The sequence below is a fragment of the Centruroides sculpturatus genome, unplaced genomic scaffold (genome assembly GCF_000671375.1).
Source record: "Centruroides sculpturatus isolate CEXI.00-Female unplaced genomic scaffold, Cexi_2.0 scaffold141, whole genome shotgun sequence".
Lineage (NCBI taxonomy): Eukaryota > Metazoa > Arthropoda > Arachnida > Scorpiones > Buthidae > Centruroides > Centruroides sculpturatus.
The window spans coordinates 301,667-328,157 of record NW_019384430.1 but is presented as its reverse complement, the minus strand read 5'-3'; the positions used below and the strand labels follow the sequence as shown (position 1 = coordinate 328,157).

The following is a 26,491-nucleotide window of genomic DNA, read 5'->3' as shown; positions in this document are numbered from 1 at the left end:
TAAACTTTAGCCTTGATAAGTTTAGCATTTGTTTTTTTTTTCTTCATTTTAAAGTTGTTAAATTTACGACATAGTAACTAAATTATTAGTAAAGAATTACACTGTATTTAAGTAAATTACTGAATAAAATGATTAGTGACTTTGGTATTTTTTCATTTGAAATATTTTATTTTACTATAATTAAGGTTCTTGAATGATTAGTTTTCTGCATTTGTATTATTTAGAATTAAAACAAGCAGTTGGTAAATTTTGCAAAGTACCACAGAGAAGAGATAATGAAAAGCAAAGACAAGATACACGAGATGATGTTTATACAACTAGTAAAAAATTTCATAAGGTATTTATCTCTTAAATAAAATTTAATCAATTTTCAAGTTTTTTTTAACTGTAAAGATAATTAGGAACTGATTATAAATGATTTAAAGTTTTATATTCATAATTATTTTTTAATGTTTGTTAAAAATTTACATAAATATAAATTCTAAACTGATTTCTCAAAAAGAATGTAGTTGTTGTTGTTTAAATAGCATTCTTATTGATAATACAATGAAAGTATAAACATCACTCAATCTGATATTTAGATTAATGCCAAATGATTGCCAGATTATATTAGGATATATTAATGCTGCTAATAATACAGGTAATAATAATGAAAGTGTTTGGTAAAAATTTGTATGTGCTGCTCTTCATCCACTCAAAATCACATGATCCTTTCAATTATAAGATCTCTACTTTTAGGACCTTTATAAGTATGGGTTACACCCATTGTTTGATGGCAATAGATAGGAAATAGAACTTATGTTGGATATAAAGTTGATTACATTTCAAGTATAGCCAGGCAACATGGATACCCTGTGTGCCAAATTAATGCTCTTATTTCACAGCAAGAATATCCCATTGAGCTCTTATAATCAGCTCTTACAATCTTACAAAGATACTTCCTTTTCAGTTATTATGTATAATGTGGTTCTGGCTAACATCTTCAGAGAAATATCCTGCTACATGAATGATAGGATTGCTTACAGGATAGTACCAGAAATGATAAGGACCCATTGGAGAGGTGCTGCAAGCTTGGGTCTATACTGTCTCTCTACATGGTCACAGAGTGAACTTTGTGTGAATATATTGGAGCCACTGCTTGATGCCTGAAAATGAGAATTAAGGAGCATCAATATACTATTCAAAAGGGTCTCTCACAACCACACTAGCTACATTCACTGATGATAACGACATTCAAGTTAAATTTGATAACACCCATATATTACACCATTGTGATGACCCAGGCAACCTTGAACCATCTGGAACAATTAGAAATATTCAAAGCCTTTAAAGGGGTGTGGTAGTCAATTATAAGGATATGGACTCTCTTGCAACCATGTGGAGGGTGTTTATGACCTTCCATAAGTCTTGAATTAGGTTGTGTATTTTATATTTTGTAAAGTTCTGTTTCTTTAAATGATTACTTAATGTATTATCTGGATTGAAGCATGATGTTAAATGCTGAATTAGACATGTGTGTATTTTGTGACATATACAACTTTTAAATTTCTGTTTTTTTTTTAACACATTTGTTTATATCTGTGTTCTTTGAAACTGAGGATGACTTTTTTAAAACAGAAGAAAATGTTTGTTTTCGTTTTATTTCTTTTAATTTTGCTGGTTCATTGGTATTTACATCTAGTTGAAGTTAGTTATTTATATTAATACAGCCAATATAATCTAGTGATCTTTTGGAATTAATTGATGATAAAATTTATATTTGGAAAGTTTGTGCTAATTAAATCTCATCTATATATATATATATAAAAATGAATGTATGTCTGTCTGTTGTATGTCCTTCATGCATTACCACATTATTTATCCGATTGCCATGAAACTTTGGGAAGTTGTTTAATATACGCCCGTGAAGGTTTCTGGCATAGAACATTTATCCTACGATAGATGGCGCAAGTGTATACAAGCATTTCATCGTGAGTTCAATCGATTTCAAATTGTGAAGACCATTTCCCCCTCCAAAAAATCTCTCTATATATGCATTTGTGAACTGTTATTTACGATATTTGTAATAATTTTTGTTTAATCACTTTATTTCAACTATTTTTTGCTAATTATGTATTTGCTCAAACTCTGTTAAAACCTTAACTGTATCGCAAACAACAACTGAAGTTGTAGGAGGAAATTTGCCTATTTTACTGATCTAGGGATCCCCCCTTTTCCAAATTTTAATATCAACTCACAATAATTTAAAAAGACAAATTACAATAAAACGGTTTATTATCCAACTATCAGAAATTTCACAACATGCCAAGGAAGAGAGGAAGGAGCAATTAAATAATTAAAATTATAAAGGATTTAAAAAATATATAAAAATGGGGAATATTGCACTTCTGACAATCTCTGTATGTGAGCTAAATTTAAAGAATCCGTGCTTCTCACATGGACAACTGTATGTGGCCAGCTCACGCGTTGGAAAACCTTCTGATTTATTCGTGTACGCACCAGACGGAAAAACAAAAAATATCGTGTATCCACAAGCACTCCAATAAATAAATAGAATTGAAATGTTTTCCTGATGAAAATGAATAATAATAAAAATAAGTTTGAATAAAAATGATAAAATATAAATTGAATTTTATTATAACGAGTTTGCTTGAATTTCGTTTCTTCTGAGATCACAGCAATGTGCGACGGGTAAGCTAGTTATTAGTAAAATTAATAAATTTAAGCTTTCAGTTTAATTTCATTAAAAGGAAAATTACAATTTGTTAAAATGAAAGATGTGAATTATTAATTATTGTTATGAATATAACTGTGCAATATTGTGTGAGAACTGAGGGGTTAGTTGTCCCCACTTATCAGCGACTCTGTCAGAGGATGGCTTTCGAAGGGCTAAATGTGAGTGGGGAGATAATTGGGTACGTCAACAAGTTCCCAAATAAATACGGAGGTTGAACAAGAATAACACATTTAATAAACGATAAACTTATACACAGCAAATGTAAAAGCGAATGGCTACAAAAATGGAAATAATCTAAAATAATTCTAGGTCGCAACAATGATTAATCTATTCTTGTCTGTAGACTGTCTAAAGTTGGACCCTTTTTGTCCAATATTCTCCAAGTTAAACTAACCTTAATTTAGCTTATAATTAATAAGTGAAATTAAGACATGAGAGAGAGCTTACAATCACTGAATTTCTTTCAAATACCTTGAATAAGTGTTGTATACGATGTCGTCAGGACTATCATGGACCTGGGAGGTGGTCATCTGGTTATCTTGGGATAGAGACGGCTAGTATGGTGAGGTGGTGACGGACAGAGTGGCGGTACGGGTCTGTTGACTCTTGTTGATGTCCACTCAGAGGACTATGTCCAAGCCCTTTTTATACATGTCCCGGAGGGGAACTATTGGGGGAAATTCTGATGCAATCCCATGTAAGTTCAACTTACATCAGGGGTTTGTTTATATTATTGTGACACTTTCTCATCATAAATTTGACAATAGCTGTCAAACTCACTAAATTAATTGCCACAGGTGGCTAAGGTCAGAATATCTGTGGTGCACCTGGGTAATGATTGTTGCCTTATATGGTCATCTTGATCTGTTTTCTCATCGTTCACATCGAACAGAATAGAGTGGGGTTTTTTGTTCAGTTCGATCTACCCTTTGTCTGTGACCTTTTTGTTATTCTCTATCATGTAACAAGTTGAGGTGCTTGTTTATTGGCTATTTATTTGTAAATCATAATGAAAGTGGAAATGAATAATCCCCAGGTGTGAGGGGAGAACTTTATCTGTTGTCCTAAATGTCTTTGAAAGCCTAGAAGATCACCTTTCGAAGTGACACAGTACACTGATGGGTAAAAAGGTCTAATTTCGACCTCCTAAAAAAAATCGAAACTGGAGGAAGAAGGGAAATAATGATAAACAATAAAAAATTTGTTTTGAGTTTAAAACTCACAAAAGAGTCTACATCCTCACATTTGTAAATAATTAAATCATGAGAAATGTGAAAATCAAATTTTCTAACAATTTTTAGTGTTGAAATCCAAAATTTCAGAAAATGATCATATATTGATAAAATTTTGTCAAGAAGTTCAAAAATGTTATAAATATTTTAATAAATTATCTAACTGTATATGGAAAAATATTTTAATATTTTATATTTTCAGATGGCTCTACATTATTATGCCAGTTTAAATGCTCTTCAATACAAAAGAAAAATTGCTTTAATTGAGCCTTTGTTAGGTTACTTACATTCTCTGAAATCTCATTTTGCTGTTGGGTATGAAGCATTGAATACACCAGAAGTGGAATCCTTTCTCTCTAATATTAGCACAAGTGTCCAAGGGTAGGCAGTTTTATAATTTGTGACTTATTTCATATATTTTTTATATTAAAATTTTTTAATTATTTATATTTTTACCACATTCTCTTTATTCTAAAATGCTCTTTTTTTTAATCATTTTTACTAGTCTGAAGTAAAGCGCATCTTAGAATCAATTATTGTCTTATGTTTGCTGTCAAAAACAAAAGATCCAGCAATGTGTTGCAAACTTTCCTGGCTTCACCAGAAAAGTTTGCAACATGCTCTTTTGTTGGATTCCATTTGGCTAAAGTAATGTTGTTCCAGGCTTCACTCCTTTTTGTAGAAAAATTTTCCAGAATAAAACTAAAATATGTATCTAATAGATTTAAACTTTTTCAGGACAAAACTTAAATCTATTAGATACATATTTTAGTTAATTATTTAAAATAAAATTGTATAAGGTGCCATCTGTTATGCAATTTATTTAAAAAATAAATTAATTATTATTTATTATTATTAAAAGGCAATAGGCTTTATATTTGAGAGTAGAGATGAATTTTTTAAGAAATTGTAAATTCCAATAACAAGTAAAATTTTCATTAAGTCCACCCTCTCAAGATATAACATGTGACCTCCCCTCTATCTCCCCAGTCACTTGATCTGTAATCACCAAAATTTAATAGTATTAATGCCCCTTGTATACAAGTTACCATGCCAAATCTTATTTCTTAATTTAATCTCTACCCCATCCTGAGATATGAAATGAAATATAATAGATATCTGTAATGTTGTGTTATGTTGAGCACTTTCAAATAAGTCAAGTTGAACTACAAAGAACCATGTAACTACTGTAATCTCTAGCATGAGGTCTAACACACAATGCTGGTAGACAAAGGAGATCTTCCACGTGCCATAGACCAGGCTCAGTGCCATCTATTGGCGGTCAGGCCACATGTCTAACCGACACTCAAATGTGACATCTTCCTCCCTTTTTTTTAGACCTTGCTAGATCGTGAATACATTGAGCTGAGCTCATTTACAAGTTTAGCCTATTTGGAGAACGTACAATTCTGCCAGAGCAAGCCGTTGTAACCACGCCTTGGCTGTTCTGGGATTCACTGTCGGCCAGGTGAGTATTACTTTCTGGTTGTCGTGCAGTAGAGTCCTGTGCAGGAAGTGCTGGGGTAATCGTAGGTGGAAACCGGGCCTTGGTTGGCATTATCATCGAAGAATTATGACATAGTGACGAACTATCTGTGTACACACTAAGTAGAAACAAGGTTGTGGAAGTTGCTTTTCCACTATTGCTGGTGACCATTGCCTATGAACAGTTTGGAGTCTCACTAATGACTGCTCAGGCAATGAAGGACATTCAACATGTCCTTCGTGCGACTGGACTGTAGTTTGGGGAACACATCTTGGAAACCTACTGACGTTGTGGACGGGTGAATTGGGAATAAAGTTACAGTCTGCCTCCCAAACAAACGCTGTGCAGGGGAACTGAGACCACTGCATGGTAGATTCCACCAATTTAGAAGCTCTAGGGATTCATCTGTTCTATCAGCACGACATCATTTGATTATGGATTTGGCCATTTGTACGTACCTCTCAGCCAGCCCGTTGGACTGAGGATATTTGGGAGAGGCAGTCATGTGATTGATCTTCCACTGTGAACAGAATTGATGAACTGATGCAAAGAGTATTGAGGCCCATTGTCAGATTCCAGGGTGTCTGGAATTCCATGCATTGCAAAGACACGCTTTAAAAAGTTGATGACTGCTAATGTGGTGGGATTGTTTAGTTTTTCATATTCAAAGGAACCCGAGTAACTGTCGGCCACTAGCACATAAGTGTCACCTGCCACCTCAAACAAATCACTGGCGAGACACTGCCAAGGATACCGTGGCACGGACTTCATGAGGAGAGACTCCCTATCAGGAGCACGAGCCATGGCCTGGCAAATGTGACAAGCTGCAGTAATGTCCTCTATCTCGTGGGTCATACCAGACCAAAAAATGATCTGTCTAGCTTGATTGAGCATTAATTGAATCCCGGAGTGGCCCAGGTGCAACTTCCGGCGATAAGCGGGACGGAGTTTTAAGGGCACTAGGAGTCTTTTCCCTTTAAAATTGAGTCCTTCATACACTGACAGTTCATCTCTGTATATCCAAAATTCATGGATGGCAACTGGAATTTGATCAATCGAGTCTGTCCATCCCGCTTGTATGATCGTAATAAGTTGCTGTAGTTTCGTATCCTCCTCCATGGCTTGATGTAAGTCAGCTACCTTACATTCTGCAAGTGGAACATCCACAGCAACAATAAAATCATCTAGCGGGTCACAGGAAATTACTGTTGCACAGTTCTGGCTTAGAGCATCGGTCACTGGTATTCTCTGCCATGCTTGTATACCACTGTAGGTGTATATTGGAGAACATCGAATAACAGATGTTGTAATTGAGGTGGTGCTGTGTTCAGGGACTTTTTTGCAATGCTTTCTAATGGCTTATGGTTGGTTTCAATTGTTAGGTGCTTCCCATAGATGTAGTCATGGAACTTTATACACCCATGTCGTATTGTGAATGCTTCCTTCTCAATCTGTGGATATCTCTGTTGAGCATCAGTTAGTGCCTTTGTGGAATAAGCTATAGGGCGTCTCTCCTGCAACAGCACTGCTCCCACAGCATATGAACTAGCATCCACTGATAGTGTTATGACTTTGTTGACGTCATAGAATGCTAGCAGTGGAGTTTTTTCATTGCTGTTTTCAAGCTGTTAAGAGCACTCTGTTGCCGATGGTCCCAGGTCCAAGTCATGCCTTTTTGAAGTAGAAAGCGAAGGGGTTCAGTCATGTAGGAATAGTTTGGAATGAATTTAGAAACATAATTAGTCATTCCTAAAAAGTGTTGTAACTTCATGATGTTAGTAGGGACTTTCAAACTGTTGATAGTTTCAACCGTTTTGGGGTCGATCTGGACACCTTGAGCACTGAAGACATGACCCAGAAAGTTTACTGACGTTTGCTCAAATTACATTTTTCTTGGTTTAATCTAACACCCCACTTGTACGGGCGGGATAGTACTTCGTTGGTGAATTTACATAAGTCTGGTGTATTGTCTGCCCAAATCAAAATGTCATCCATAGAACACTCCGTGTTTTGGCAGCCCTTTATGATGATCTGCATTACTCGCTGAAAAATCTCTGGTGCCGATGCCAGGCCGAATGGCACACGTTGAAAAGGAGTATCGGCCCCATGGAATATTCACTGTTAGCAAGTCAGCAGTACGTGGTGTAACAGGCAGTTGCCAAAATCCCTCTGAGGCATCTAGCAGGGTAAAGTAGGGTGCATTAGTTATGCGCGCCATGTCTTCCATGGTTTTGAGTGGAAAATGATGCCTTTTGATGGCTTTATTAATATCTGACAGATCCATGCACAAGCGGATTCTGCCCTCTTTGTGCACTACCACTAATGGACTCACTGCTGGTGTTGGGTGGGTGACTGGTTTGAGCACCTTTAGCTTGACCATATTGTCCAGCTCCTCCTTGACTTCTGCATGAATTGCATAAGGAATATTTTGTGGCAGGTGCATGTGAAGAACTGGGTTGTCTATTAATTCTATGTCATATACGAAATCTGTGATACAGCCAATACCTCTAAAAATATTATCTGGCACTGCAACTTCCGGTTCAACTATTTCTACTCGGCGAACAAGATTGAGCTTTTCACAGGTGTCTTTGCCTAGCAACAGAGAATATTCGCTTTCTATGACAATGAACTTTATTCTTGCACTATGACTTTCCACAACACAACTAGCAACACATTCACCTAGCACAGGCGTATAGGTGTGGTTGAAGGAACGAATACGACGTATGACACTAGGAATTACTTTTAGCTTAAGGCGTTGAACTAAGGAAAATGGCACAATGTCACCAATGGCACAATGTCCAACTTGAACACAGCGGAAATTCCACCAGAGAATCTGACAGGAACACGTCATGATTGGGAAACACTCAGACATGTGGGTTGGTCCTGAAGCAATTCTGACACAGACAAACAGCCATACTCTCGTTCTCTGTCCGACTCCTCAGGGAGCTGCACTTCACAAGTCTGCTGCAACTTTTGCCATCTAGATGGACAATTTTTAGCATAATGATCCTCTTTTGAACACTGACGGCAGTGGACCTGATACTTGTACAACATGCTGCAATGCCAACACAAATGCTCTGCAGCATTATTTGCCTGAGTTACTGAGATCATCCTTTTCGAGAATTTTAGCAAATTCACGTCACTGTTCACAAATTCCATTCTAGGTTGCATCTCTCGCAGTTGGATGGATGCTGACTCGCTGGCTCTACAGATCTGAATAGCACGATCCAGCATCAGAGTGGGTTCTCTGAGCAATTGTTCTCTGCTCATATTGGAGCATATGCCCTGCACTATTTTGTCTCTTAAGAAACTGTCCTCTTATATACCAAAATTACATTCCCAAACTTTGGTTCTAAAGTCGGTCAAGAATTTATCGAACAACTCACCTTCCGACTGCATGTGCCTGTTGAACAACCAGCGGGCACATGTTTCATTTGCTTGGGGAGCGAAATATGCATCAAACTTTTGAAGGATTACTAGTGGATCTGTTTTCTCTTCCTCCGTGAGTGAAAAGGTATTGAAGATGACCATTGCGTCTTGTCCTATGACCGCCATGAAGACCACTGCTTGAACATTAGGCGGTTTCAACAATAGCTGTGTGGCCATCGCAAACCATTCATAATGCTGTTTCCACATGGTAGACATACTGCCATCGGTCACAACTAACTCTGCTGGGGCTTTTAGTGGTGCTCTATCCATATTAGAAGGTAGTGTACGATACGATATCGGACAGTAGAACTTGCAGACAGGTCGATCAGCACAAAAATGTTTTATTCTGACACCATGTAATGTTGTGTTATGTTGAACACTTTCAAATAAGTCAAGTTGAACTACAAAGACTTGTATTAACAGTAACAAAGAGCCACGTAACTACCGTAGTCTCTAGCACGAGGTCTAACACACAATGCTGGTAGACAAAGATCTTCCACATGCCGACCAGGCTCAGAGCCATCTATTGGCAGTCAGGCCACATGTCTAATCAACACTCTCATGTGACAATATCCCCCCACATACACAGAATTTGTTTTTCCCTCTTTTGTGTTCGGGAGGTCTCAAAATGTGGAGATTTGCAAAAATTTCAGAGTGTCAAATTTGACCTGATTCCAATACTTTTTCACGTTCTACACATAACTGCTGTGAAAGTAAAATTATCATGAGCAGACCTACAATGCAATATGTTATGATCTAATAATAGATGTTTTTGGCTATACTATTCAATAGACACACCAGTTCAAATAAACTCTGCTGGTAACAAGCATTTAATTTAAAGTACTTTTTAATGTTTAAAAATGCCTTCAAGATTACATTATGGTGTAACTTTAAAAAAAAAGTTATTGTATAGTCTAAATGGAAGAACTGCTGAACATTACCTCTTTATTGAAGCATTTGTATTATTTTTTTAACTTTTTACCTAACAAAACAAAATAAAATTGCTTGCTTTTAAAAATTTTTCCTCCATAAAGCATCTTAAAATTTGATTCAAATCATTATGTGGCTTAGAATCAAGTAAGTACTGTACAGCATTATCATTTAAGTAAAGAAATTCTGTATTTGCTCATTATGCTGTTAGTAATTTAAATAAAATTACCTTGACTAACCTCTTAAAAACTTTTTCAATCAATAGAATAAACTTTTGAAACTTATTAATTACTCATAATTTTATCATTTCCTGAATTTTGTTAGCAAACTTTTAAAATATTCAAGACAATATATGCAGTCTTCAAAAATAAAAGTCCATTAAATTGAATTTATAACTGTAAGCTAAACATCATTATATAAAATTACATGGAATAAAAAATCACATTTACTAAAAATATTCTTATGAGATAGTTAAATAATGGCAGCAATAAATACCATTTAAAATTGAAAGGTTGAGTGCAATGGTAGTTTAACACTTGTCTATGTTGAAATTGAGCTAATACTATCATCTGTTCTAAATACCCTTTGAACTGTATAATAGTAAATTTAAGAAAGTGCAAACTGCAAGGATACATTAAGGAGTTCAGCCAAAATGTTGTCAGCACTGATGGAAAAGTTTTTATATTGTATTTTCAATGTAACTGTAACAATGGAACATTAATGGCAGGTAATCCAACATATTAGTACTAACAAATATGCAAAAGCATCCTCATACTGTAGATCGACCCTGCAAACTCAAATACAATCTTGCAGTGGAACAGAAATTTTCAAACAGGCTGAAGATCAGCAGTCTATTTTTCAAAGACCTAACATTAGCTTTCAAAGCAACTGATATTTTTTTCTGTAAACTTGAGAATCCAGTATTTCAAAAATATCTAGAAAAATATTGCAACATCATGAATCTATGTTCAGGAAAAATTACATGCCTGGCAGCTGTATTGAAAAAAAATGATGTGTTAGGAAGGCAGTAGGAACAGAAAAATATCTGGGTATTATAGATGAAACCACTGATGAAATGAATTGTTTCATTGACAACATCATTCTGGACAAATTTATTTGTTTCTAGATTTAACTCTTATGTTGTTAAATGAAATTTTCTTCATATTTATCTTCAGATATGATGGTATTATGACATTAGAAATGTAACAAATATGAGCACATGAGGATATTGTCCATAATATTAACAATTAAAAAAATAAAATGCTGCAACTACACTGCTCTATTTTTGTCTCCCTTGTCTTTTTTGTCCATATTCAGTAACGTCCAAAACTTATTCTCTTGTGAGGACAGAGTAAGTAAAATATGTGAAAATAAATGTGAAGAAATAGTCTTATTCAACAACATTAAAGAGTTAAATCTACAGAGACTTATTTTTGCTAAATAGGAAATGACATCACAATTTTTAATCTCTTGTTTTTTTATGATTAAATGTTAGGAATGATAATAGTAATAATAATGCTAATGATGCAGTAAAATAAGAAAGTTATACATTAAAGAACAAAACTAAAACTCCAAAGGTTGAAACCTACATTGTCTAAGTCCAGTCTTATTCACTTGTTCTAACACTGCTCTGGAATGTGGAACTTAGACTTTTAAGCTAAACACAGACTTTTTTGGAAATGCTTGAGAAATGGGTCCTATTATTTGGACAAGGAGCTGTTTGTGTTTAGGGCTATGTGCTCACCAAGTTTTGTTTTAATTGGAGACCCAAATGTCTGGCCCTCCTCTTGTTAGCCATAGCAATCATTTTTGAATAATTTTTTAATGAATAATTCCAAATAACATATTTGATAATAATTTTTAAACAGTATTTCACAGATTGTGTCATGTCAAAATTTTTGTTTTAGTCTACTGAAAAATGGTCAGTGTAAAAAAGTGATCCCAAAAATTCACCAAATTTTGTGTCAGTCAATAAAAAATTTCCAATGAAAGTCACCTTCTGTTCTCAATGTCACTTCCTACTTTTCTGCCCAAACTTGCTGCATGACATCACAAAATTATTAGATGTGTGGTGCATGGAACTCCAATCTAACAGGAGCTAGACATTCAACTGTTTTTCGTAAAGTGTGTTCTGTGGTTCAATTTTATGCTGAATGTCAGAATAAGAAGACTAGTGTTTTTATTGTGACTTGCTATTGCCAATATAATATTTATATCACCATTTTAATAAAAATATCACCAAGTGATAATTTTGGCACTATTCAGTGCAACCCCTGATATATATCCATAATGATTTATCATCAAAGACAATCTTTCAAAGTTAGATATAAAATTTAGTGAATTTGATTATTATAATTTTTCAATTTATAAAAGTAAATGGCAATTTTAATTAAATCATACATATTTAAATATTTTATAAAATAGATAACTAGAAATTTTTTAATTATATAGAGTACAAGCTGAACTTGGTCAAGAAACCCAGAAAACTGTAGAATTAATTGAATCTATAGAAAAACAAAGTCAGCATTTATATTATGCTGAATTGCCTGTTGATTTGCCATATATTCCACCAAATACAGGACTTAGCCAGAAGTCAGGATATCTGTTTCAAAGAACGTAAGTATAAATTTTAATGTGTTGAGCTGTTATTAATGAGTAAAGCAAATAAAACAATTTATATCAGATTTACAACTTCTTGAAGAGAATTATAATTACCATGTCTATAAGTAGATACAATTGAATGCTAAGTAGCAAATATGGATAAGATGCTCTCTATTGTTTTCTCTTTATTAATAATAATCTGTAATTCTATACCAAAACTTTATAGATACTACATTTATTATGTTACAGTTGTTGAAAACATTCTTAGTAAGAAAATTCATTGAGTTCAGATTTTTTTTTTTTTAAATCTGAAAATTAAGTGAAGAATAAATTATTTCAATAATTTATTAAAGTTAACAGCTTGCTTGCTATTAGTTTTTTTAAGAACTAAAAAGTTTTAAATTCAGATATCACACAATTGATAATTTATACTAATGCTTTTAGAGAAATCAAACTATTTGATTAATGACATTCAACCATCAAAAATGGATGATTTCAAGATTAATGTATGATTAGGAGATTTAATCATAAATTAAGTGTAATAACATAAAATTAGAGTATTATTTATATAGAAATGCAAAAATAGGAAAATGTTTAATATTTTCTTCTATTTTGTATTTTTAATTGATATATTTAATATTAAACTTTAAAAATAAAGACTTGTAATAAATCAATTTGAAATATAATATAAAAGATATTATTTGAACTTATATTCTACATTGCCAATATACTGCAATAAATAACAGATTAAATTTCTTAGATTTTTGTTTTTCTATGTATGTAAGAAAGATTTTAATCTGGAGTTATCTAATATTTTATATTTCAAATAATCAAAATGAAAGATTTTATATGTAATCATCTAAAATAATTTTATTTTTTTTTTACTGTATAGAAAATTTGCTGGAATGGTAACAAAATGGGAACAAATATATTTTTATACTGTAGGAGGATATTTGATGAGCATAAGTAAAGATGAGGTATGATTTTTATATAAGTATATTAAACAACCCAAAGCCATATATATATATACACACACACACACACTCACATACATAGCCAAACAATTGCCTTACATACTTGGGCTATAAATATGCTATTTTTATATAAGAGATGGCACCTAATGTCTACCTCTAGTAGCAAACTTACTTAGTATTAATTATTAAAAATGGCAGATTTATAGCCCGAGTATTTAAGGTGATCTTTTGGCTATGTACCTATATATTTTAAGTAAAATGTAATTTTTTGTTATAAATTCTTGAGAGAGAGAGAGTATCAGAAAAGTTCCTAGTTCATTTCTTATTACATAAAATATTGCCAACTAAGCATGTTTTCATACAGCAGTGCACTCAACTAGTTGGAGGAATTCAAAATTGGCATAAGTTAATTTTATTATTTAAAAAATGGACTTGGGTTGTTTTCGTGAGCATTGTAAGTTTCAATTTAGAATTGCATACAATTCAGTAATTTCAATGATATTAATTATTTCATTCATTCATTCATGGGTGTTCTGTCCTAGGACAGGTCCATGGAAAGCAGTCAAATTATAGAATTCTCCTTCTCCAACATTCTCTATTTCGGGCTTCCTCTTTTATTTCTTTATAAGTTTTGCCTAGTAAAATATCATCTATCAATACTTTTCTTTTTCTTCCTCTTTGTTTCCTTGCATCAATTTTTTCCTTCTAATGCCACTCGCATTAATCCTTCTCCTCGCAATATATGACCTAGCCAGTTATTTTTTCTTCTTTGTATTGTTTTTAAAAGAGATCTCTGTTCCTGGACCAAATTTAAAACCTCTTCATTCTTAACCTTTTCTGTCCACTTGATTTTCCCCATTCTTCGCCATAACCACATTTCATATGCTTCAAGATAGTTTGTTTCCTTTTTCCTTAAGATCCAAGTCTCTGCTCCATATAAAGTTGTGCTCCAGGAAAAGCATTTTATTAACTTCTTTTTAAGTGTTTGGTTCATTTTTCCAATAAGAAAGTTCTTCTTCTTATAAAAAGCCATTTTTCCAGCCCTGATTTGTTCTTTGATTTCTTTTTCACATCTGCCATCTCCCTGAATAATGCTGCCAAGATACCTAAAATGTTGAACTTGCTCTATTTTGTTTCCATCAATTAGGATTTTCAAATCTTTGCTAATTAGCCTTCCAACTTTCATCACTTTTGTTTTAGCTATGTTAATTTTCATTCCAAATTTTTTGCAAGTTTTGTTGAGTTTTGTTACCAAACATTGTAGAGTTTGTTCATTTGGTGCAAGTAAAGCAATATCATCTGCAAACCTAATACTTTGTATTAATTGGCCTCCAATTTTAATTCCGAGGCTGTCCTCACTTATGGCTTCATTCATTAATTCCTCAAGATAAATGTTAAAAAGAGTAGGTGAAAGTGTACACCCTTGCCTGACTCCTTTTCCAATACTGCATGGTTTGCTTTCTCCAGTTTTTGTTCGGATAATGGCAGATTGATTCATATAAAGTGAAGCAATGAGTCTTCTATCTCTCCAATCTGTTCCTATTTTTCTTAAGATTTCCATTAGCTTTGTCCAGTTAACCATATCAAAAGCCTTTTCCATGTCAATAAAGCAAATGTACGTATCCTTATTAACCTCAATGTTTCTTTCACAGATTGTTCTCAAGAGGCCAATGGCATCCCTTGTTCCTTTTCTGAATCCAAATTGTTCTTCACATAGAAATGTTTCAGCCTTGTTGTAGAGTCTTCTGTTAATGATTTTAAGAAGGATTTTTGAGGCATGTGAAATTAAACTAATTGTTCTAAAATCACTACACTTTTTAGCTTTTGCTTTCTTTGGTATAGGTATCAAAATACTTTGAGCAAAGTCTTCAGGCCATTCTCCTGTTTTATATATGAGATTGCATAAGTCTGTTATTTTCTCGATTCCTTCCTTGCCTAACCCTTTTAGAAATTCAGCTGGTATTCCATCTACTCCTTCTGACTTTTTGTTTTTCAATTCTTTAATTGCCAATCCAACTTCATCTTTCATGATAATAGGTCCTCTTTCATCATTAGCTATTTGAGAAGATTTTTCCAATTTTAACTCTTTAGGTTTGGTGTTCTCTCCATAGAGATCTCCAATATATTCTTTCCAATGGCCCATTATATCAGTTGGGGTTAAAAGTGCTTTTCCATCTTTGTCTTCAATACTCAGAATTTGGTGGGTGCGATCATTTGTTAGTTCTTTGACTTTTTTGTATGATAGATCATATCTGCCTTTTTTGTTCAGTTCTTCGATTTCCTCACATTCCTTACTTAACCAAGCTTCTCTAGCTTTTCCAGTTTCACGCCTCAATTCATTATTTAGCTTCTTGTACATCATTCTCCCTTTTTCATTATTTATATTTTTCCAATTTCTTCTTTCATCCATTTTCTCAATCATTTCTTGAGTAATCCAAGGTTTTTTTATTCTAGCACCATTTACATATCCAAGAAAATTTTCAGCCGATTCCTTTATTGTATCTTTAATTCTTTTCCAATTTTCGTTTGGGTCAAACTCACAGTCAAAGTCATATGGAAGTTCTTTTAATTTATATTCCAGGTTTTCTTTAAAATTTAATCCAGTATTTCCATTTAGCTTTTCCAAATTCCATCTTTTTATTCTTTTGGCTCTCAAAACTTTTTTCAATTTCATCACAATATCTGCAGTTAATAAGTTGTGATCAGAATCTGCATCTGCTCCTGGATATGTCTGAATTTTCTTGACTGCATTCCTAAAACGACTTTGAATAAGAATATAATCTATTTGATACCTTCCAATGTCTCCGGGCATTTTCCAAGTGTATAGTCGACGTTTGGATTGTTTGAACCATGTGTTTCCAACTATTAATTGATGCTTGGTAGCAAATTCAACTAGTCGTTCGCCTCTTTCATTCCTATTTCCTAGCCCAAACTTGCCCACAATTTTTCCATCTCCTCCTCCTCCTACAGATGCATTCCAGTCTCCCATAACAATTAGGCATTTCTTAGTTTTATCATTTTCTATTATATCTTCAATTTGGTCATAAATTTCTTCTACTTCTTCATCGTCATAGTCTCCAGTAGGCATGTATACTTGAAATATCATCATATCCATGGGATCGCTTTTTATTTTAATCATTAAAATTCTGTCACCTCTGCATTCAATTCTCTCAACTGAGTTTTTTACCTTCTCACCTAAAATAAATGCTACACCATTCTTTCCTTTAGTTCCACAAGAATAAATAACCCTGAATTCATCACTAAAAAAATCACCGCTGTCCTCCCATCTAACTTCACTAAGCCCAAGAATATCCAAATTCTGCCTCTTCATTTCTATATTGACATTTTCCAACTTACCTGGTCGAAGCATGGTTGTTACATTTCATGTTCCTATTCAAATTCTTCCTATAGGGGGTTTTGCGAGGTGACGACCTGGGAAGCCCCATAACTTCCCCTGCCAGGGGAGTTGTGGATGACCCATGCCTCATTAAAAATCGGGGTTTTTAATGAGGCACGGGTCATCCACACCACTCGTCATCATGAACATCTAAGAACTTTGGAAGCGATGGAAATTTACAAAGCAGATCGCAAACTAACCTGCATCAATCTTAAAGAAGAAATGAATCTCTCAACAGCGTGGCAGTATTTATTGGAGGATGAATCATAATTTATTATACGATACACCAGATTATTATGGGATGCGCACATCGTATATCCACTAGTTAAAATTATTTTTAGAAACGGCACGTGATTATAAAATACACGAGATTATTATAAGATGTGCACAACATATCTCCACGAATATAAATTATAAAGAAATTATAATTCAGAAAGGCATGTGATTACCTTCCTTATTTGAACTTCTAATAACAGAGCACGTTCTTATTTTAAAATATTTGATTTAAGAATCCAGTACATTAAATTTGGCCTGAAGAAGAGCCCAGGAGGGGCATCGAAAGCATTTGCCAATATTAGTTTGGAATTTTCATGCCGGATATTGGTTAAAGACTACACAAACTTTTTAAATTCAAATGCANGTTCTTATTTTAAAATATTTGATTTAAGAATCCAGTACATTAAATTTGGCCTGAAGAAGAGCCCAGGAGGGGCATCGAAAGCATTTGCCAATATTAGTTTGGAATTTTCATGCCGGATATTGGTTAAAGACTACACAAACTTTTTAAATTCAAATGCATTTTGGGTTGGTTTATGTTCCCAACCCCTCTTCAGTGCTGTTAAAAATACAAAATCGAATAAAGTTTATGATATTGGTAAATATGACATAAAAAAAAAAAGGACAGAAAAAATACAATAATATAAAAACTTACATATTATATAATGGTACATCTTAAAATTTGTGTTTCTATATTTATCACATAGGTTATAATCATTCTCTATAACATGGAAATTTTATAAAACATTGTGGTTTAACATGTTTTTTATAAAAATATACAGTTAATCATTTTTAGAGTATCTATGAACACTTACATTTACCAGTAAATATGTATTATTTCAAAAAAACGTAAAACAGAGTAAAAACCGACATCTGGTGCTATCTGGTATCAACAGAGTAACAGTATACTGACAAGTAATGTCATCCAGTTCATTCCTAACATTCTGTACAGCAGGGTGTGCTTTTAGATAGAGAGCACCTCCACGCGTTAAACATTGTTTAAAAGCACACCCTGCTGTATGGAATGTTAGGAATGAATTGGATGACATTACTTATCATCCAATTCGTTCCTAACATTTTGTATACTATTACTCTGTTGATACCAGATAACACCAAATGTTGGTTTTTACTCTGTTTTATGTTTTTTGGAAATAATACATATTTACTAGTAAATGTAAGTGTTCATAGATACTCTAAAAATGATTGGGGACTCGGGTTGGTCGGATAACTGAAAAAATCGGATAACCGAAAAGAATGAAAAAAATACATTATTAGTATAGTATGTTAGTATATCCCATGTAATTAGTATATTAGTGTATCGCTATTAATTAGTTAAATGTAATTAGTAATTAGTATATCGTTAACCTACTTCGCGTTGAATTTTCATCGATGTTAAGTCTAACAAAAATTTTTTTAAAATAATAATCGTCACTATTGTATCGTTAAAAATTATTTTTAAATTATTTTTTGCTCACAAAACAACAAACAACCACTCATAATTAGAAAATTAAATCTCATTTAAATACTGGCTTCCTTTCATGGTCGAGCCAGTGTTGCCAGCTAAAACATGCAAAAATTTAACAAAAATAATATTAAAGTAGCCAAGACAGCGCCAATCACTAGTGGACATTTGAAATTTGCCAACTAGAACGGTTGGTTAACCGATATGACGGTTAATCGGGGGTCGGATAATCGATGCTCTACTGTATTTTTATAAAAAACATGTTACCACGATGTTTTATAAAATTTCCATGTTATAGAGAATGATTATACACCTATGTGATAAATATAGAAACACAAATTTTAAGATGTACCATTATATAATATGTAAGTTCCATCCTTTTTTACGTCATATTTACCAATGTTATAAACCTTACTCTTTTTTGTATTTTTAACAAAAAACGTGTTAAACCACAATGTTTTATAAAATTTCCATGTTATAGAGAATGATTATACACCTATTTGATAAATATAGAAACACAAATTTTAAGATGTACCATTATATAATACATAAGTTTTTATATAATTGTATTTTTTTTCCATCATATTTACCAATGTCATAAACCTTACTCGATTTTGTATTTTTATCAACACTGAAGGGGGTTGGGAACATAAACCAACCCAAAATTTATTTGAATAATTAAAAGAATTTTTATAAAGTAAACCGTAATTTTCTCTAACCAATTACTGTTTGGTCATCTACCAAGAACATTTTCTCTGGATTACAAGGACACTACACACAGAATTTGAACATACAGCAACCATACCTTCAACATTAAGGTAATGTCTGTTGTGGCAGACTTTTCTTTCATGTAATTGGAATGATGAGAGATTGTCAGTACTAACTGTCCCCATTTTAGTGAAGATAGGGTGACATTAGGGTTGCCATCCAGCTGGCATTGGGCCTATTTGACCAGCAACCTATATTTTGTATCTGTAAATATATATATTAAAAACAAAATTTTCTCTCACCATCACACACAAATAGCATAAATTTAAACATTAATTTAATTTACAATTTGAAAATTTCAAAACAACTTTTAAACAGTTTTTAAAAACATTCAATTTTCAATTAATTTGATTTTAATTAGTTTTGGTTTTGGTGTAANGTGGTTTTGAAAACTTGTAGGGGGTCGATGATCAAAAAAGTTTTGCAACCTTGGTAATGCATGAAGGACAGACAGACAGACATACATTCATTTTTATATATATAGATATACAATAAATGAAAAAAAATGCAAAATTAAAAGAAATGTATTAAAATAGTAAGTGTTTTGTTTTGCTTGTAACACACACTTTTTGGTGGGGTCGATGTGTGGTTTTGAAAACTTGTAGGGGGTCGATGATCAAAAAAGTTTTGCAACCTTGNCAAGGTCAGCAGTCAGCAAAACAATTTAAAATGTAAACAAAATTATCTTTTGATTGAAAAAAATATTATATAAAACTATTTTTAATAGTGAAATTCCATTAACTCAACATACAGTATGCTGGCAAACTGATGAGCTCATCGTGGGGGATGTTATCGGTGCACTAGACAGCTGATTAGCATCAGTGCATCTTGTTCTAATGCACTGATCAGTGTTCAGTACCAGGGTTACGATATGCTGGTTAAACTGCAACTGAAAATTAAAAATTCGCATAACTACTCACAACTGGGTAAACTTGATAAAGAAGTCACTAAAACCAAATAACCAGCAGAAAAGGTGGGATAAAGCTAATGTTTTCACCCATATTGAATGGAAATCATCGGTCTAAATGACCCTACAGCAATTGAAACATTGGAGGATTGCTGTACATGTGTGAAGAGGGAAGATGATATAAGAGAGAGAGAGGGAAGGGGATAGTGGGTTTACAATTTGTAGAATGACTTCCACACTGAGAGGAAGGTATCTACATTGTGAAAGTTAATGGCAGTATATCTACTAGCAGCCTTATAAATTTCAACTTGTTCTAAATGTCTGAGATGTACAATACAGGCAGATTTGTACAGTTTTACATGCAAAGATATCAAAAATTGTTGAAAAAACTGAAAACTGTTTGATATTGTGACATATTCAATAAACCAGCACCATGTCAATCCTGACGATGATGGATTAACAGAATATCACTGTATTTAGTATGTTTACTTATAATGATAAAACAACTTTCTCATTATTATGAAAGTTTTTGTTATAATTCACAGATGATGCTATAATACATTAAATTTTCAATTGCAATTTGCATGATTCTTAGTAAAAATACTTTGTCCTCACTAACTTTACTGTCATTTCGAGTTTTAAAAATTGATATTTTAAGACGAATCAATCTAGGCATTCGTGGCTCAAGTGAATGAATTCAAAACTTGGTTAACTTGTGATGATGATGATAATATTTGTTCGGCTCCTTGCATTAGTTGCTGAACCTCATTTAATGTTAAATATGATAGAATTAAAGTATTTACATAGGCAGTTTTTTTTTTAACTTCCAATGGTAAATAAAAGAAAGACAAGTGTATATAACAAAATGAATTTATTTATCAATAGTTAGGTACAAACATGGTTACTTTTTGACGTAATCATCATGAATATTGAGGCATTTGTTGTATCTGTGGATGAGTTTTGCAATCCCCTCTTCATAGAGCATTGCCATTAGTGACTTGAGATGGGCCTTAACGTTGTTTTGAAGATTGTCAGTCTTGAACTTCTGCCCTCCTAGCCACATTTTCAGTTCAGGGAAGAGGTGGAAGTCTTTAACATTAAAGGTGTTTGAAGACTTCCACCTTTCAGATTTTCACCCAGCTTGGACCTTTTTAAATACCCAGTTAATAGCCCTGATTTAGTGCCAAGTGACTTCCATGGTGTCAAAAAGTAACCATGTTTATTCGTAATTTTTGGTAATAAATTACTTTTATTATTTACACTTGTCTTTGTTTTATGGACCATTGGAGGTTGAAAAAAACTGTTCTTGTACAATGAATGCCAATTGTGAGAAGCAAGAAAAAAGTGCATTTTCTCATTTACCTTCCCCTTCCCTAGTCATTGTGTCATTCCGAAGATGACAACCTTAGATGACACAATGGGATAGCTCTTTGAATAAAAGGGAAATTGGCTATAATTTCTTTGAGAGTAGTGTTGCAATATAACTTTATCTGAAATAAGATTACAAATTTATTTTGTAGTACACAATAAAAGCATGCATATCCACATATAAATAGAGAATTTTCAAATATTTTTTGAAAGACTGATTCTGGATTTCCCAATTATTTTCTATTCTTAAACTTGATGTTTATTAATTAATGAATGTACCATGCTCATAATGTAAATTATTAATTTCTAGAATTAAATAAAATAAACTTTAGGAAGTATTAAAAGGAATCAGGAATTGTATCAGAATTGGGATAAATTTTGGTATTGTGTCATCACTACTTTCAACTATATTCATGTCTTCTATTATTGATTACATTCTGTGTACAAGTATGAATATGATAATTTGTTTTCCAAATTATTCATTTTTATTACTTTCCTGGGTGTTATACAAAATAGAGGAAAAGTATGACAATCAGTCAAAAAATGACTTCCCAGATTTTCACATTTTTGGACTCTGCCCTTGAAATATTGAGAAATGCAAAAAACTTGGTAGGTTTTTTCTGTATATATGGATGTGTGTGGGGGGACCATTTTGTTTACCTTCTTTGAAGCTTAATAATTCCTGTGCTTTTTGTCAAAAATTTCTAAAATTTTTCATAGAGGTTTTTGTATTAAGGGGATTGATGCTATTAAATTTTGGTTGTTAAAGATCAAAGGGATAGAGATATAAAGGTTGTCACATGTCATATCTCGAAAAGAGTCAGACTTTATGACAATTTTACTCATTTTTAGCATTTACAATTTTTTATAAAACCCATCCTTACCCTCAAGATTTTGCCATTTTATAATAGTTAAAAATATAAGTTTTTTAATAAAATGTCATAACAGATAGCACCACTAAATATTGCTGAGAAAGTTAAGAGACTTGTTGTATTTTTTTTACTCAGTGTTTCCATTGCTAATGTTAAATTTCTTTAATCTATTATTTAATATTTCTGTGTTATTTAATTTTACTTTTACTTGTAGATTTAATTTAATAAAATATGTAATGATTCTTTAAATTTCTATGCTTAAAATTTGTTACAGGTTGCAGGCAGTTCTGTAATGGAGTTAGATATAAAAGTAGCTGCTCAAGCTTTGGAACAAGAAGATCGAAGAAATGTTTTTCAAATATCAAATGGAAAAAAGTAAGTAAATTTAATTACATTTTCTTCCTTCCAATAGTTTTTATCAAAAGAAAATAATTTGGTTTTATCAATGTTGAATGAAATGATTGGTCTAATACATGTTTCATTAATTTTAATAAAAATTTTCTTATGAAAATTTTCATTATCTAATCCTAAGCTTTTTTCCCCCTCCTTTTATAGAGTAGTTATTCTGCAAGCTATAAATGAAAGAGAACGAGATGAATGGATTGCCACAATAAATAATATTGCAAAGGAGTCCCATTCTTGTCAAGAGTATCCAAAACCAGTTAAACAGCTATCAAAAGATAGAAACTCACAGAAAGTATTTTATATTTTTATTTATTATGATAATAAAAAATTAAATAAAATTATAAACTATAAATTTTTTCCAGTCAGTTGAAAAGTCAGAACGTTCATCAAATTATACTCCATCTCCAACAAGTAGTGAAGCAGGGTATGTAACATAAATTTTAAGATACATAATTGTTCATATGTAATTTGAATTTTGATATTTGTGTACATAAATAGCAATCTGTTGCATTGCTAGAGAGTTGTTCATAGTATTATGCAAACTGTTACTTTTTAGTAACAGATAGGTATATTTATTAATAAGTACTGAACACACTTGTTATTCAGTATTCATTACTCATTAAGCATCTTACAATGAATATTAAGTAGATAATATCAAATTAGGTATTATATATTGGAAAGCCTTACTAAAATAAATAAGCTTAACAAATTTCTAATATAGAATATTTTTCCAACAGAATTCCTGTAAACATTTAGGTATTTATCCCAATGTTTTACCAGCATATGAAATTATGCTACATAAAAGTATGTTGTTTGCTGTCTGTCATTGCAGTACATATCTTAGAACGGGTCTCCAAACTATGGCCCGCAGGCCAACACTAGCCTGTGGTATCTAGCCCACCATAGTTTATTTTGATTACATTGTAAAATTTACAATGTAAGTAAATCATACAAAATAATACAATAGAGCCTCGATTATCCGACCCCCTATCAACCGACCCCTCGGTTAACCGACCGTCCTAGTCGGCAAATTTCAAATGATGTGGCGCTACAATATTTGGCTATGTCTTGGCTACTTTAATATTATTTTTACGTGTTTTAGCTGGCAACACTGGATTGACCATGAAAGGGAGGCAGTATTTAAACGAGGCTTAACTTTCTAATTTTTAACGATACAATAGCAACGATTATTATTTTAAAAAATTTTTGTTAGGCTTAACATCGATGAAAATTCAACGCAAAGTAGGTTAATAGCAATATACTAATATACTAATTACATGGGATATACTAATATACTACACTAATAATAGATTTTTTCATACTTTTCGGTTATTCGCCCTTTCAATTATTCGACCAACCCCAATCCTCAATTAGGTCGTATAATCGAGGCTCTACTGTAATCAAATGTTTTTATTTAACAACCAATTAAGAAACACAATAAGTGACATACATAGGTAATTCACATAATGAAATTTAACATTATAATTATGATTAATGAGATTTATGTAGCTGTAACTTTCCACTGATAATTGTTTGCAGTTAGTTGTGGATTAAGTTTACTATTAGAAATTACCAACAGCAACTTCAAATGCTCATCAGTTAATTTGAATCTGTAAATAGTTTTGAATATTTCATTTCGGAGAATTGTTTTTTCACCAGTGGCGTGCCATCCTTGGAAGCAGTGGAAGCACCGCTTTCCTTGTATTTTCTAAAATATAAATACATATTGCATGATTATTTTCATATTTTAACATACTTTGATTTAATTAAAATTAATATTTTATTATAACTGCATTATGTATCTTATTTTAAATTTTTATACTACATGTGAAAAAAACGATAAGATTGTTATTGTATATTTGAATATCAGTGGCAGAATGGAAGCGCTGTATTGTCGAAACCAGGTCAGCTTCCAAGCAGCCAGATTATATGCATTTGCGCATGTGCTTTACAGAACACCAACCACACCTGGTTTAGCTGGTGAAAGCTACACACCAAAATATCGTATAATGCTTCCGATGATTATCCAGGACCGGTTCTGGGCTGTTCACTGCATGTGTGCTAGATATTTGGCTGCCCTTGCCCCATTATGTGAATCACGAATAGATTTATAACTTAACCTAACCGATAAGAATTTACTGGTATGTTTTTTGATAGTTCTGTATAGTTGACAGGAGTTTTAAAAAAATCCATTAAAATATTTGATATATTTATTCTGCTTTTATTCTGCTCTCCCATCTTGTATCACTTACAGATTTTAATGTTAAACTAGTGATATTACGATTTAGTATGTCCCATCTACAAGGAGATGCAGGAAAAAACGTGTACAATGTTAAAAAATTAACCGTTACTTTGGCAGCATCATTTACAAAAAAATTTAATGAATGAGATGCACAAGGTACAAAAAAGCTCTAGAATTTATATTCCTTAAATTTACGATTTATGTATCCATTGTCATAAAAATTTGTCTTTCCACTTCTTTTCCAAGATTATAAATATTCAAGTTCAAAGTAACCAGTTTCAACTTATTTCTACTTAAGAAGTAGTTAAATAATTAAGAGATTAGGGAATTAAGGACATAAATAAAACCCTGCTGAAAGAGCTGGAATTTTACTTAAACAAAAGCTTAACCGAACCAATCTCTAGCTGAATACAGTGGGGACTGATTTATTCGTAATATTAGAAATATTAGACATAATAAAGACAGAAATTTTTTCCAGTTCAATGAGAGTGACTGAAAAGTTGGAAATTTTGGAAATTTCCATGGACACTTGGTCCTAAAACAAATTAGTTAGAAAAAAAAATGATGGACAATCTATTAAGTTTAACATATTTATACAACTATGGAGAGAAACGTTTAAAATTTACAACAACCCTGTTGCATCTTTTGAGGTATACTAGTGATGCGACAAAAGAAGCATTTGACATTGACTGGTATCGGCACCCTTGGGATTTGGCTGCCTGCGTGCATGTACGCACTAGCAGGACTGTCTCTGATTCCACTTGTAGGGAGCTATTTGACTAAGTGGATTGTTTTCAGATTTAAAAAGTAGATTTATGTTATTTTTATGTATGTTTCTTTACAAAGCTATATTTAATTATATATTAAAAGTATATTCATACAATTGAAGAATACCAAGTAAGTTTTTATTATTTTATGTTTAATTTTAGCCTTTATATCATGGCTAGCAATTCAGAATGTAATTGTGATATTAAAAATACATTTAGAGAATTCTACAGTTTTTACTGGCTTATCGAACAAACGAATAAGAATGACCCTAGACCAGGGGTCGCCAAAGTGGTCAATATAACATTATTGGGGGTCGATTATCAAGCTTAAGTTAAGAATAAGGGGGAGCTAAGGATCAAGCTTATCCATTTCACTAATTGTCAGTTACAAAAATTATAATAAACTAGCTTATGCGTTGTGCATTGCTGCGATCTCAGAAGAAAGGAAATTCAAGCAAACTCGTTATAATAAAATTCAATTTACATTTTATCATTTTTATTAAAACTTATTATTATTATATTATTATTATTATTCATTTTCATCGGGAAAACATTTTTAAGTGTCATTTCAATTCTATTTATTTATTGGAGTGCTTGTGGATACACGATATTTTTTGTTTTTCCGTCTGGTGCGTACA

At 32.5% G+C, this 26,491-nt stretch overlaps 1 protein-coding gene across 2 annotated transcripts in view; it reads left to right on the top strand.

Annotated features, from left to right (window-relative positions):
- The window catches only part of LOC111619708 (DCC-interacting protein 13-alpha-like), a 63,396-nt gene that overhangs the window by 19,130 nt on the left and 17,775 nt on the right, over positions 1 to 26,491 (top strand). For both annotated transcript variants that reach the window (XM_023361480.1, XM_023361481.1), the window contains exons 7-13: positions 225 to 337; positions 4,172 to 4,350; positions 12,266 to 12,430; positions 13,308 to 13,392; positions 22,714 to 22,814; positions 22,995 to 23,136; positions 23,207 to 23,268. In XM_023361480.1, coding sequence (XP_023217248.1) covers positions 225 to 337; positions 4,172 to 4,350; positions 12,266 to 12,430; positions 13,308 to 13,392; positions 22,714 to 22,814; positions 22,995 to 23,136; positions 23,207 to 23,268 — 847 coding nt within the window. The remainder of the gene's footprint in view (positions 1 to 224; positions 338 to 4,171; positions 4,351 to 12,265; positions 12,431 to 13,307; positions 13,393 to 22,713; positions 22,815 to 22,994; positions 23,137 to 23,206; positions 23,269 to 26,491) is intronic.